Here is a 14,945-nt window from a genome sequence, read left to right as displayed (position 1 = left end):
CGGATCATGTTTTCAGGATCCTTGAGGGGGAGACGCCCCAAGTCAAAGGCATCAATGACGTAGATAGGAAAAGGGGTGGGGATTTAAGGTAGAAATTCAGGGAGCTAGGATGGAAGCTTAGAGCTAGACAAACAGAGTTATTATCTCTGATTTGTTACTCGTGCCACATGCTAGCAAAGTGAGGAGAGAGAGAGGGGAGTTGGGATAGTGCAGGAGGGAGGGATTCAGATAGCTGGATAATTGGGGCTCATTCTGGAGTAGGTGGGACCTGTAAAAAAAACACAAAACCTGGATGGTCTTCACCTGAACCAGAGGGGGAAGAGGTTTGCTAATGCTCTTCAGGAGGGTTTAAACTAATTCAGCATGGGGATGGGAACCTGAATTACATTTCCAGTGTCCAGGAGGTTGAGAGTAGTGAGGTCACGAATAAGATTTCAAGGTCACAGAAGTTGGTTTGAAGTGTGTCTATTTCAACGACAGGAGCATCCGGAATAAGGTGGGTGAATGTGCAGCATGGGTTGGTACCTGGGACTTCGACATTGTGGCCATTTCGGAGACATGGATTGAGTAGGGACAGGGATGGTTGTTGCAGGTTCTGGGATTTAGATGTTTTAGTAAGAAAAGGAAAGGTGGGAAAAGAGGGGGTGGTGTGACATTTTAGTCAGGGACAGTATTACGGTGGCAGAAAGAACGTTTGAGGACTTGCCTACTGAGGTAGTGTGGGCTGAGGTTAGAAACAGGAAAGGAGAGGTCACCCTGTTGGGAATTTTCTATAGGCCTCCAAATAGTTCCAGAGATGTAGAGGATAGGATTGCAAAGATAATTCCCGATAGGAGCGAGAGTAACACAGTAGTTGTTATGGGGGACTTCAACTTTCCAAATACTGACGGAGAATACTATAGTTCGAGTACTTTAGATGGGTCAGTTCTTGTCCAGTGTGTGCAGGAGAGTTTCCTGACACAGTATGTAGACAGGCCAACAAGGGGCGAGGCCACATTGGATTTGGTACTGGGTAATGAACCTGGCCAGGTGTTAGACTTGGAGGTAGGTGAGCACTTTGGTGATCATGACCACAATTCAGTTACATTTATGTTAGCAATGGACAGGGAGAGGTATATACCACAGGGCAAGGGTTATAGCTGGGAGAAAGGCAGTTATGATGTGATTAGAAAAGATTTAGGATGTATAGGATGGGGAAGGAAACTGCAGGGGATGGACGCAATTAAAATATGGAGCTTGTTCAAGAAACACCTACTGTGTGCCCTTGATAAGTATGTACCTGTCAGGCAGGAAGAAAATGTTGAGCAAGGAAATCATGGTTTACTAAAGAAGTTAGATCTCTTGTCAAGAGGAAGAAGGAGGCTTATGTGAAAGTGAGACTTGAAAGCTCAGTTAGGGCACTTGAGAGTTACGAGTTAGCAAGGAAGGAGCTAAAGAGAGAGCTAAGAAGGACCAGGAGGGGACACATCTGCAGTTATTGTTTTTACCACCAGGATCAAGGAAAGCCCTAAAGAATGACTGCAGTAAGATGAGGGCCTGTCAAGGGAAGTTGTGCATGGAATCTGAAGAGATAGGAGAAGCGCTAAATGAAAATTTTACATCAGCATTCACACTAGAAAAAGACAATGTTGTCAAGGAGAATACTGAGATACAGGCTACTAGACTAGATGGGATTGAGTTTCACGAGCAGGTGTTAGAAATTCTGCAAAGTGTGAAAATAGATAAATCCCCTGGGCTGGATGGAATTCATCCTGGGATTCTCTGGGAAGCGAAGGAGGAGATTGCTGAGCCTTTGGCTTTGATCGTTATGTCGCCATTGTCTACAGGAACAGTGCCAGAAGACTGGAGGATAGCAAATGTTGTCCCCTTGTTCAAGAAGGGGAGTAGAGACAACCCTGGTAATTATAGACCAGTGAGCCTTACTTTGGTTGTGGGTAAAGTGTTGGAAAAGGTTATAAGAGATAGGATTTCTAATCTTCTAGAGAGGAATAAGTTGGTTAGGGATAGTCAAACAGTTTTGTGAAGGGTAGGTCGTGCCTTACAAACCTTACTGAGTTCTTTGAGAAAGTGAGCAAACAGGTGGATGAGGGTAAAGCGGTTGATATGGATTTCAGGAAGGAGTTTGATAAGATTCCCAATAGTAGGCTGTTGTAGAAAACCCAGAAGCATAGGATTGAGGGTGATTTAGCGGTTTGGGTCAGGAATTGGCAATATGAAAGAAGACAGATGGTGGTGGTTGTTGGGAAATGTTCATTCTGGAGTTGAGTTACTGGTGGGGTACTGCAAGGGTCTGTTTTGGGGCCACTGCTGTTTGTCATTTTTATAAATGATCTGGATGTGGGCATAGAAGGATGGGTTAGTAAATTTGCAGATGATGCTAAAGACGGTGGAGTTGTGGACAGTGCAGAAAAATGTTGCAGGTTACAGAGGGCTATAGATAAGCTGCAAGGCTGGGCTGAGAGGTGGCAAATGGAGTTTAATGTGGAAAATTGAGAGGTGATTCACCTTGGAAGGAGTAACAGGAGCGCAGAATACTGGGCTAATGGTAAGATTCTTGGTAGTGTAGATGGAGAGAGACCTCGGTGTCCAGGTACAAAGATCCCTGAAAGTTGCCACCCAGGTTGATAGAGTTGTTAAGAAGGCATATGGTGTGTTAGCTTTTATTGGTAGCGGGATTGCGTTTTGGAGCTATGAGGTCATGTTGCAGCTGTACAAAACTCTGGTGTGGCCGCACTTGGAGTATTGTGTACAGTTCTGGTCACCGCATTATAGGAAGGATGTGGAAGCTTTGGAAAGGGTTCAGAGAAGATTTACCAGGATGTTGCCTGGTCTGGAGGGAAGGTCTTACGAGGAAAGGCTGAGGGACTTGAGGCTGTTTTCGTTCGAGAGAAGGTGGTTGAGAGGTGACTTAATAGAGACATAGAAGATAATCAGAGGGTTAGATAGTGTGGATAGGGAGAGCCTTTTTTTTCTCAGCTGGTGATGGCTAGCATGAGGGGATAGAGCTTTAATTTGAGGGGTGAATAGATATAGGACAGATGTCAGGGGTAGTTTCTTTACTCAGAGAGTAGTAGGGGCATGGAACGCCCTGCCTGCAACAGTAGTAGACTCACCAACTTTAAGGGCATTTATGGTCTTTATGGTCATTGGATAAACATCTGGATGAAAATGGAATGGTGTAGGTTAGTTGGGCTTCAGGTTGGTTTCACAGGTTGGAGCAACATTGAGGGCCGAAGGGCCTGTACTACACTGTAATGTTTGCTGTTCTGATTATTCCCTTACTGGTCATGAATCTACTTGTCTCAACTTTCAATATACACAAGAGCTCTGCCCCCTCATCTCTCTGTGCCAAGGAGTTCCAAAGACATTCAACCCTCTGACAGGAGAAATTCCTTCTCATCTCAGTCTTAAATTGGTGCCCTTTTAGAGTCTTAGAGTCATAGCGATGTAAAGCATGGAAACAGACCCTTCGGTCCAACCCGTCCATGCCGACCAGATATCCCAACCCAATCTAGTCCCACCTGCCAGCACCCGGCCTATATCCCTCCAAAACCCTTCCTATTCATATACCCATCCAAATGCCTCTTAAATGTTGCAATCGTACCAGCCTCCACCACATCTTCTGGCAGCTTATTCCATACACGTACCACCCTCTGCGTGAAAAAGCTGCCCCTTAGGTCTCTTTTAATCTTTCCCTTTTCACCCTAAACCTATGCCCTCTAGTTCTGGACTCCCCGACCCCAGGGAAAAGACTTTGTCCGTTTACCCTATCCATGCCCCTCATAATTTTGTAAACCTCTATAAGGTCACCCCTCAGCCTCCGACGCTCCAGGGAAAACAGCCCCAGCCTGTTCAACCTCTCCCTGTAGCTCAAATCCTCCAACCCTGGCAACATCCTTGTAAATCTTTTCTGAACTCTTTCAAGTTTCACAACATCTTTCCGATAGGAAGGAGACCAGAATTGCACGCAATATTCCAACAGTGGCCTAACCAATGTCCTGCACAGCCGCAACATGACCTCCCAACTCCTGTACTCAGTACCCTGACCAATAAAGGAAAGCATACCAAACGCCTTCTTCACTATCCTATCTACCTGCGATTCCACTTTCAAGGAGCTATGAACCTGCACTCCAAGGTCTCTTTGTTCAGCACACTCCCTAGGACCTTACCATTAAGTGTAAAAGTCCTGCTAAGATTTGCTTTCTCAAAATGCAGCACCTTGCATTTATCTGAAGTAAACTCCATCTGCCACTTCTCAGCCCATTGGCCCATCTGGTCCAGATCCTGTTGTAATCTGAGGTAACCCTCTTCGCTGTCCACTGCACCTCCAATTTTGGTGTCATCTGCAAACTTACTAACTGTACCTCTTACGCTCGCATCCAAATAATTTATGTAAATGACAAAAAGTAGAGGGCCTTGTGGCACTCCACTGGTCACAGGACGCGCCAGTCTGAAAAACAACCTTCCACCACCACCCTCTGTCTTCTACCTTTGAGCCAGTTCTGTATCCAAATGCCTAGTTCTCCCTGTTTTCCATGAGATCTAACCTTGCTAATCAGTCTCCCATGGGGAACCTTATTCTGAGCCTATGCCCTTTGGTTCTGGAAATTCCCATGAGGGAAACATCCTCTCAGCAGTCACCCTGTGAAGCCGTTACAAATCTGTATTTCACTGAGATCCCCACTCATTCTTCTCTACTCCCAGAATTAGATTCTCCGTGTGTTTAACCTTTGCTCATGAGACAATCTCTCTGTCCCACGGATCATACCAGTTAACCGCGATAAAAAAGCAGATGAGGACATTGCTGATGCCCCATCTGTAATCTCTGCTCAGGAATGGTTCCTGAAGGTCAGAGAATTGAGGGTTTCACTTCACTATTTAAGAGAGAATGAGCGAGGGAAACCGGCAAATTCTAAACTGGGCATTTCGTACATTGTGTGGGTGGGAAATTGTAGTGTATGATGCAGAGTGAAGCAATTGAACCTGTTGGACATTTTCAATCAGTCCATGAGAGCTGGCATGGATTTGTCCAGAGTCAATCATGACTGATGAAGTTTGAGTGACAGACAGGAGAAGGTCTGTGGGTGTTATATGTTTGGACTTGCAGAAGATATTTGATAAAATCCTACATGTGAGCCAAAGTTGAACCTGATGGAATTGAGGGAAATGGTTGACCTGGTTAGGTTACTGGCTGAGCAGCAGGAGCTAGGGACCAACATTCTGACAAGCTGCACTGCCAAGCAGCAAGGGGGAGAGGAGTGACATCGCCTCCTGACCTCTGAGCCAAATGATACTGGTTCAAGTCCCACTCCGGGACATGAAAGACCAGATGCATTCATAACGTGGTCAGGTGGGTGGAGAATCTACCTTCAGATCCTTTCAGCACACACTACTGACAGCAACCAGAGCAGGAGAATCTTACATGATTCAGAGCACACACACCTTCCCGATCAGGCACTAGCACACAAAAGAAAAGGCGGTAGACTGTGGAAACAGGCTGGTTACCTGTTCCAGGAGAAACCAGAAATAGAAACCAATGTAAGTACATGCTTTGCTTTCCTCATGCCACGAGATGCAACAAGAGAAATGAAAAATATAAGGGGATTGAGGTCATGTTATACAAAACCCTGGTTAAACTACTCTCTCAGAACTTCTGGGAGCACACTTCTGGCATTACACCTTAGGAAAAAAATCTATTAGTCACGGGAGGAGTGCAAATTGAATTAACTACAACTCTACCTGATTCCAGGTTTAAAATTACAGGGAGACTTTACACACACGACGGTGGTTTTTCTCAGGATTGTAGAAGATTGAATGCAAAATTAATTTCACAGTTATAGTGGGAATAATGAGATGAATAGAAAGAAACAGTGTCATCTAGTTTGGAAATTGGGAAAAAGTGGCGATATGGAGTTGGGTCACAGACCAAGGCGTGTTCTCATACAATGACAGAATGGATTCATGTGGGTGAACAGCCAGCTGCTGTTGCTTCATTCCAACTCCGTTTGGGTTTTTGGAGGGTTTCTTCAGAAGACTGCCTGTCTTCAACTCCCTGAGCCCAACTCTACCCCTCGTCTCACAAATTATTCAAGACCTCTCAGCCAATTGGAACGCAAATGGATTCTTAGTTATCCATGGATGAATCTTGGCTGTCAATCAAACAGATCAATTTCTCCCATCTCACATTTATTTTGAGAGTTAGTTTGAGGGTTTGAGAGGTTAGTACTGAGAGAGTGCCCCACTGTAAGAAGATCAGTACAGAGAGAATGCCGCACTGTCAGACAGTCAGTACTGAAGAAGTGCTGTACTGTTGGAGAGTCAGTACTGAGGGAGTGCTGCACAGTTAGAAGGTTGACACTGAGGGAGTGCTGCACTGTCGGAGGATCGGTGATGGAGTTTCAGATCTGAGACCATAACATACAGCTGCAGAATTAGGCTATTCGGCCCTTTGAGTCTGTTCCGCCATTTGATCAGGGCTGATATGTTTCTCAACCCCATTTTCCTGCCTTCTCCCCATAACCCTTGATCCCCTCACCAATGGAAAACCCATCAATCTCTGTCTTAAATATGTGCAATGACTTGGCCTCCACAGCTCTATGCGGTTACAGATTTCACAGGCTAACGACCCTCTGAAGAAATTCCTTCTCATTTTGGTTCTAAAGGGCCGTCCCTTCACCTAATTTTGTGCCCTTGGGTCCTAATCTTTTCTACTAATGGAAACGTCTCTCCATGTTCACTCTATCGGTGCGTCACAGTATTCTGTAAGTCTCAATCTGATTCCCCACTTCCCCATCGATTAAGTACAGACCTAAAGTCTTCAATCCCTCCTTGGATGATAAGTTCTTCAACCCGGCATCATTCTAATTACTCTTCTCTTGATTCCGTCCAATGCTGACACACCAATTTACATGGATGCCTTGGAGTTGGGAGCCTAATGTAGTGTGTCACTGTTAACAGATAGCATGAAGATGAGTGTTAGAGCAAAGTGTGCAGAGGACACTAGGTTTGCGGAGGGATATAGATAGTGAGTGGGCAAGGGTCTGACAGATGGAATGCAATATTGGTAAACGTGAGGTCATCCATTTTAGTCAGAATAACAGCAAAATTGGCTATTATTTAAATGGTGAAAAATTGCAGCATGCTGCTGAGCAGAGGGGCCTGGGTGTCCTTGTGCATGAATCACAAAAAGTTGGCTTGCAGGTGCAGCAGGTCATGAAGACAGCAAGTAGAATATTGTCCTTCATTGTTAGAGGGATGGAGTTTAAAAATAGGGAGGTTTTGCTACAACTGTATAAGGTGCTGGTGAGGCCACACCTGGAATACTGTCTACAGTTTTGTTCTCCTTACTTGAGAAAGGATGTCCTGGCACTGGAGGGGGTGCAGGGGAGTTCACTGGGTTGATTCCAGAGTTGAGGGGGGTTGGCTTATGAGGAGAGGTTGAGTAGACTGGGACAATACTTATTTGAGTTTAGAGAATGAGGGGGGAATCTTATAGAAACATAAAAAAATGAAGGGACTAGATAAGATAGAAGCAGGGAGCTTGTTTTCACTGGGGATGATACTGGAACTAGGGGGTATAACCTCAAAATAAGGGAGAGCAGATTTCGGACTGAATTGAGGAGAAACTACTACTCCCAGGGATTGTGAATCTGTGGAATTCCCCGCCCAGCGAAACAGTTGAGGTTACCTCGTTGAATGGTTTTAAGGCAAAGATACATTTTTGAACAGTAAAGAAATTGAGGGTTATGGTGAGCAGGCAGGTCAGTGGAGCTGAGTCCATGGAAAGATCGGCCGTGACTTTATTGAATGGAGAAGGAGGCTCGATGGGCCGGATGGCCTACTCCTCCTCCTGCTTCTTACCTTCTTACCCTTTCCAAGAGACGGGCCCAAAACTATTGTCAGTATCCCAAATATGGCTCACAGAGCCTTATACAGCCTGAGAAGTGTGTCACTGCTCTTGTATTCTAGCCCTCTTGAAATGAATTTTAATATTGCATTTACCTTCCTAACCACCAACTGATCCTGGATGTTAACCTTAAGAGGACTCTGAACTCGGGCACGCCCCACCCAGGCCCTTTGTGCTTCAGATTTATAAAATAGTATATTTTAGAAAATTGTCTCTGCCTCTATCCTTCCTACTAAAGTGTACAACCTCATACTTTCCCACATTGTATTCCATCTGCTATTTCTATGCCTTTTTTCTATCCTGTCCATGTCCTCCTGCAGCCTCCATGCTTCCTCAACCCTACCTGTCCCTCCACCTCCCTTTGTGTCATCTTAGCAACAATGCCCTCAGTTCCTCAGAAATATGGAATCAGCCAAGGCATTCAGCCATTGTTTCCGAGATGGCCACAAACAGCAGTTCCATTCTGCTTCACTGTCTGTTGCACTGCAGGTTATATAAGGTCGTGGTCCTGTATGTGCCCGATCAAGTCTTTTTATTTAAATCTGCTGAGGATTTCTGCCTCTCCTACCCTTTTATGGAGTGGGTTTCTAATTCCCACTAAATTCTTGGTGCAAGCATTCCTCCTCAACTCCCCTGTCATCCTCTTCCCAATTGCTGTCATCCTCTGCCAATGTTTCATGACCTTTCTGACAATGGGGGCACCTTCCTATCCACTTTCTTTGACCCACTCATTGCTTTAAACTCCTCAGTTGATCCCCCCTTAATCTCCTGTGTTCTACAGACAACAATCCCAGCTGTCTAATCCTTTCTCAGAATAAAAATTCTGTAATCCTGGCAGCATCCTCATTAATCTCCTATTACCTCTCTCCAGTCTGATCATGTCCATTATGTAAGGTAGGGACCAGACCTATTCATAGGTACCGAGGCGTGGTCTGATCTGCAGCTTTAACATAACCTCCCTTATTCAGGGCTGCTGCCTTTTGGATGAGACATTAAGCACACATTTCAAGTTAAAGATCTCGTAGCACAATTTCAGTGATCAGGGAGCTCATCACAAAGTCCCAGGCAATATTTGTCTTTCAACCAACATCACATCAAAAACAAATAGTTGAGTCAGTATTTCGTTGTCTGCTGAGTGTAATTTGAAGCTGCATTTCCCAAATTTCAATGTCCAGACCTCACGTTTCTTTGTTGTCTGTGAAGTACTCTTGGATATCCTGAAAGTGTGAAAAGTACTTAGAATAGAACTTTTCTCTTTATCTTTTATAAATGAAAATTTTATTTTTTTTTGCCGTTTAATGCCTTAGAGAACAGTGTGAAAAATTCTTGCCTCGGTTCTTAATGAATTTTGTCTCCTCTGTTGTCCCCAGCGGCACCACCAACTTGAAATCAGGAAGAGGTTGGAGGATTTTGCCAGGAGAGAACGTGTCCAAAGGATAAAGGTTCCAATGTTTTTCTGTACTACTTTGTAGTTTGTCATGTTAGCTTTATGGTTGGTTAAGGGGAGTGTTCTATGTTTGAGAATGCTCTCTCAGTCTATTTGATCTCCACCCCATCACCTTACTACAGCTTCTCCCTTCAATTTTGCCATCAAGCCCCGGTCTGTGTTTCTCTCTTCCCTCTGGGTTCATACAAGTACTTCCTGGGATTGTGCAGAGTATCCTGTTTGTCCGCTGACCTTGTGCCCTCAGTTCCAGCAGCAGCTGAGCACCTAGAATCTGACCACACTGAAGTATAACGTTCCTGAACCAGCTCTCTGAAAATGTTTTCCAAATATTCAAACTTCTCTGTTCTTTCCCTGAAACCTTGTCCACATTTGTCACTTGCCTATTTCCCCAAAACCTTTCTGGTGGTTGTTATTAAATCTGTTTCTATTGCCCTTTCAAACAGCTAGTTCGAGATCACAACAATGGGCTTAGTGAAAACAATTCTCTTCATCTCTCTCTTTCTGTGTCTTTCACCAATTGCCTTCAGTCTGTGTCCCTCTGGTCACTGTTTCTCCTGTTATTGGAAATGCTTTCTCCCGATTTTCTCTGTCTGAAACCCCTCATCAACAATATTGTTTTCAGTTTTCACCTTACTGTAAATTCCATTCCTTTGCCACTGAACCCATCCCTCTCCCTGTAATGTTCTGAGGCTAAATCTCAGGACTATCACAGCCCAGAAGGGGACCTTACAATCCATCGCATTACACCAGCTCCCTGTTTGACCAATTCATATAGTGCCTTTTTTTTATATTCATTCACAGGATATGGGTGTCGCTGGCTGGGCCAGCATTTATTGCCCGTCCCTAAGTGCCCAAAGGGTAGCTAAGAGTCAACCATGTTGCTGTGGGTCTGGAGTCACATGTAGGCCAGACCAGGTAAGGATGGCAGATTTCCTTCCCTAAAGTTTCCTTCTCTGAAGGACGTTAGTGAACTAGATGGATGTTTACAACAATTGACAGTGGTTATATGGTGATCATTAGATATGCTACTTCTCCCAGATCTTAATGAATTCAAATTTTCCCATCTGCCATGATGGAATTCAAATCATGTCCTAAAACAATATCCTGGGTTCTGGATTAATAGTCCACTGACATTACTGTTAGGCCACCACCTGCCCTTGCTGTCCAACCCAGCCCATTGCATCACATCCCATGCCCCTGCACATTCTTCCATTTCACGGAACAGTCTTATTCTCTTTTCACTACATTGATTGAATCTGCTTCCACCAGATTCGCAGGTACTGCATTTGAAATCGTAACTACTCACAGTGTCAAAATGTTTTTGCATGTTGCCTAAGCATGTCTGACCAATTAATTAACCTGTTTACAACCTCAAGACCATATTTTCACCTATATTAACCCCAAACCACACAATCATGTCATCACCAAGTCCACCTGTTGCCATCTTAGCAATGTTTCCCCTAACTTTGCTTTTGTACCTGCTTGTCTGCTAAAATCTTCATGCATACCCAATAAGGCAATCAGAAAAGGGAGCCATTCAGGCCATTCAGTCTGTCCTGCCATTCAATCATGGCTGATCTGTTTCTCAACCATTTTCCTGCCTTCTCCCTGTAACCTTTGATACCCCTACCAATCAAGAACTTACTCATAACAAAAACAGAAATTGCTGGAAAAGCTCAGTAGGTCTGGCAGCATCTGTGGAGAGAAATCAGAGTTAATGTTTTGGGTCCAGTGACCTTTCCTCAGAACTTGACCTGAAACATTAATTCTGAGTTCTCTCCATAGATGTTGCCAGACCTGCTGAGCTTTTCCAGCGATTTCTGATTTACAGTATTTGCAGTTCTTTTGGTTCTTGACTATCCATCTCTGTTTTAAATGCATTCAATAAGTTGGCCTCCACAACCGTCTGTAGCAATGAGTTCCACAGATTCACCATCTCCTTATTTCAGTTCTAAAGGATCGTCTCTTCACTCTGAGGCTGTGCCCTCGGGTCCTAGTCTCTCCAACTGGTGGAAACATCTTTTCCATGTCTACTCTGCCCAGGCCTCCCAGCATTCTGAGACTTTCAATCAGATCCCACCTCTTCTTTTGAAACTCCTTGTCTTTGTTACCTCTTGACCTAACGATTCCAGCGCAGTCCTGGCTTATCTTCTGAATTCTGCCCTCCACAAAAATGTTCAGCCAATGCCTTTACAAACAACTAAATCCAATTCACCCATTGCCCTCCGTGGATACCGACCTACATTGGTTGAAAAATGTCTCAATTTTAGAAGTCTCATCCTTGTTTTTAAACCCCTCCATGACCACCTTCCTCTCCCTCCCAGCTCCTCTGTCCATCTTCCTACTACTACCCTCCCTACACCGCCTGCCATTTTTCACCAACCCCCTGAAAGGATAGGTTTCTGAACTGTAAAGACTGTAGAGATAAACCGAGGAGTACAGGTGTAAATGGGTGTTGAGGTAACTGATGAGCCATTATCCAGTTGAATAGTGGAATAGGCTAAGGGGCTGAATAGCTTGCTCCTGCTCATATTTCCCATGTTTCCACTTATCAAATTTCCTTTGCTAATTGTTTCTATGAAGCAATGTGGAAAGTTTTTAGCCATTAGAGCTCTAAATATAATTTGTTGTTGTTGAAAGGTTGAACGAGCCAGAAGGTTTGATGAAGATATCGTCCCGTTCCTCTCCCCTCATCCCCCAGTTTTTCCTCGCAATTGTCACTGGAATGTCTCGAGGCCAGATGTGGAACACTCCGATTCCTCAGCATCTGTAAGTTTAATTGCACAGGGGGAATTGATGGTTTAAAGGAAATTATTTGTTAATAGGACGCTTTCAGTTCCTCCGAATATTGACTATAGCAGTGACACTTATGCACTGGGTCTGAAAGGGCAAATTCTGTGGCCTATCAGGATTGTCTCCAAAAGGACAGTACAGATCATTCTGCTATGAAGATGTGTCGAGACACGTTGATGAAGGTCGAGCAGTGGATGTGTGATGTATATGGTTTACAGTAAGGCATTTGATAAGGTTCTCCACAGTAAGTTAGGAGGTATGGGATACAGGGAAATTAGGCTGTCTGAATATGGAATTGGCTAGCCAAAAGAAGACAGCGAGTTGTGCTGGGTTGGTGATCAGTGGTGTCCCGCAGGGGTCTGTTCTTGGCCCTCTGCTCTTTGTAGTTTTTATAAATGACTTGGATGAAGAAGTGGAAGGGTGGGTTAGTATAGTAAGTTTGTGGTGGTGTTGCAGGCTACAACATGACATTGACAGGATACAGAGCTGGGCTGAGAAGTGGCAGATGGAGTTCAACCTGGATAAATGTGAAGTGATTCATTTTGGAAGGTCGAGTTTGAATGCTAAATATGGGGTTAAAGACAGGACTCTTGGCAGTGTGGAGGAACAGAGGGATCTTGGGGTCCATGTACGTAAATCCCTCAAAGTTGCCACCCAAGTTGATCAGGTTGTTAAGAAAGCATATGGTGTTTTGGCTTTCATTGACGGGGAGAATTGAATTTTAAAGCCGTGAGGTTTTGCTGCAGCTCTATAAAGCCCTGGTGAGACCACACTTGGAATGTTATGTTCAGTTATAGAAAAGATGTAGGTGCTTTAGAGAGGGTGCAGAGGAGATTTCCCAGGATGCTGCCTGGACTGGAGGGTGTATCTTATGAAGAGAGGTTGAGGGAGCTAGGGCTTTTCACATTGGAGAGAAGAAGGAAGAGAGGTGACTTGATAGAGGTGTACAAGGTAATGAGAGGCAGAGATAGAGAAGATAGCCAGAGAGTTTTCCCCAGGGCAGAAATGGTTATCATGAGGGGGCATAATTTTAAGATGATTGGAGGAAGGTTTAGGGGAGATGTCAGAGTTAGGTTCTTTCCACAGAGAGTGGTGGGCACGTGGAATACACTGCCAGCGGTAGTGATAGAGTCAGAGAAATTAGGGAGATTTAAGCGACTGCTAGACAAGCACATGGATGCTTGTGTATTGAGGGGTGTGTCGGTTAGATTATCTTAGATTAAGATAATATCTTGGCACAACGTCGTGGGCCAAAGGGCCTGTACTGTAGAGAACCGTTCTATATTTGACGAACACGGAGCATGGATCAGTACTTGGGTCTATGATGTTGTGGCCATAACGTTGGTTTCTCTAGGGCAGGAATGGTTGCTTGATGTTCCAGGGTTTAGAACGTTTAAAAAGAACAGGGAGGGTGGAAAAAGAGGAGGGGGTGTAGCATTGCTAATCAGAGAGTGCATCACAGTTACAGAAATGAAGGTTGTTGAGGAAGGTTTGACTACAGGTGAATAGAGTGGTCAGAAGGCATATAGTATGCTTGTCTTCATTGGGCAGGGTATTGAGTATCAGAACTGGCAAGTCATGTTAAAATTGTACATTGGTTCGACGGCATTTAGAGTACTGTGTACAGTTCTGATCGCCACATTACCAAAAGGATGTGGATGCTTTGGAGAGGGTGCAGAGAAGGTTTACGAGGATGTTGCCTGGTATGGAAGGTGCTTGCTATGAAGAGAGGTTGAGTAGGTTAGGTTTATTTTCACTAGAAAAAAGGAGATTGAGGGGGAACCTGATTGAGGTTTACAAAATCATGAAGGGTATAGACAGGGTGGATAGAGACAAGCTTATTCCTAGAGTGAAGGATTCAATAACGAGAGGTCACGCTTTCAAGGTGAGGGGTGGAAAGTTTAAGGGGGATACACGCGGCAAGTACTTCACACAGAAGGTGGTGGGCGTTTGGAACGCATTGCCAGCAGAGATGGTAGAGGCAGGTATGGTAGATTCATTTAAGATGCATAAGCAGGTGGGGAGCAGAGAGATACAGATGCTTAGGAATTGGGTGACAGGTTGAGACAGTAGATTTGGATCGGCTCAGGTTTGGAGGGCCGAAGGGCCTGTTCCTCAGCTGTAAATTTTCTTTGTTCTTTGTACTGAGTCAGTATGGGTGGACGTTAGGAACAGCAAGGGAACACCCACCTCATTGGGGGTTTTCTACAGACCCCCTAATAGCATAGAGAGATTGAAGAATTCTCAGACTGGCAGATTTTGGAAAAATGGATGTAACTTGGTTGTTATGGGTGATTTCAACTTTCCCAATATTGACCTTAGTGCAGATGGTTTGGATGGAGCGTTTTTGTCGGGCGTGTTCAGGAGGGTTTCCTTACTCAGTATATAGACAGGCCGATGAGGGGAGAGGCCATTTTGGATTTGGTGCTCGGCAATGAGCCAGAACAGGTGTCAGGTCTTGTGGTGGGAGAGCACTTTGGTGAAAGTGATCACAACTGCCTCACATTTAGCATACCATGGAGAGGGAAAGGAGCAGTTACCAAGGGAAGATATTTAATTGGGGAAAAGGAAATTATGATGCTGTCAGACAAGAGTTGGGAAGTACAGACTGGGACCAATTGTTCCACAGAAAGGGCACAGCAGACATGTGGAGACTACTTAAGGAGCGGTTGTTGTGAGTGATGCATGAATTTGTTCCTCTGAGACAGGTAAGAAGGGGTAAGATTAAGTAGCCTTGGATGATGAGAACAGAGGAGCATCTTGTCAAAAGGAAGAAGGCAGCTTATGTAAGGTGGAGGA

The 14,945-nt window shown here is 44.6% G+C and overlaps 1 protein-coding gene across 1 annotated transcript in view; it reads left to right on the top strand.

The window, feature by feature from the left end:
• The window catches only part of erich3 (glutamate-rich 3), a 116,980-nt gene that overhangs the window by 33,449 nt on the left and 68,586 nt on the right, over nucleotides 1-14,945 (top strand). The window contains exons 4-6 of the mRNA XM_072574893.1: nucleotides 9,277-9,348; nucleotides 10,155-10,268; nucleotides 11,994-12,122. Coding sequence (XP_072430994.1) covers nucleotides 9,277-9,348; nucleotides 10,155-10,268; nucleotides 11,994-12,122 — 315 coding nt within the window. The remainder of the gene's footprint in view (nucleotides 1-9,276; nucleotides 9,349-10,154; nucleotides 10,269-11,993; nucleotides 12,123-14,945) is intronic.

This window comes from Chiloscyllium punctatum, chromosome 7 (genome assembly GCF_047496795.1).
Source record: "Chiloscyllium punctatum isolate Juve2018m chromosome 7, sChiPun1.3, whole genome shotgun sequence".
NCBI lineage: Eukaryota > Metazoa > Chordata > Chondrichthyes > Orectolobiformes > Hemiscylliidae > Chiloscyllium > Chiloscyllium punctatum.
Note: the sequence above shows the minus strand (reverse complement) of the source record. Positions and strands in the feature narration are given on the sequence as shown.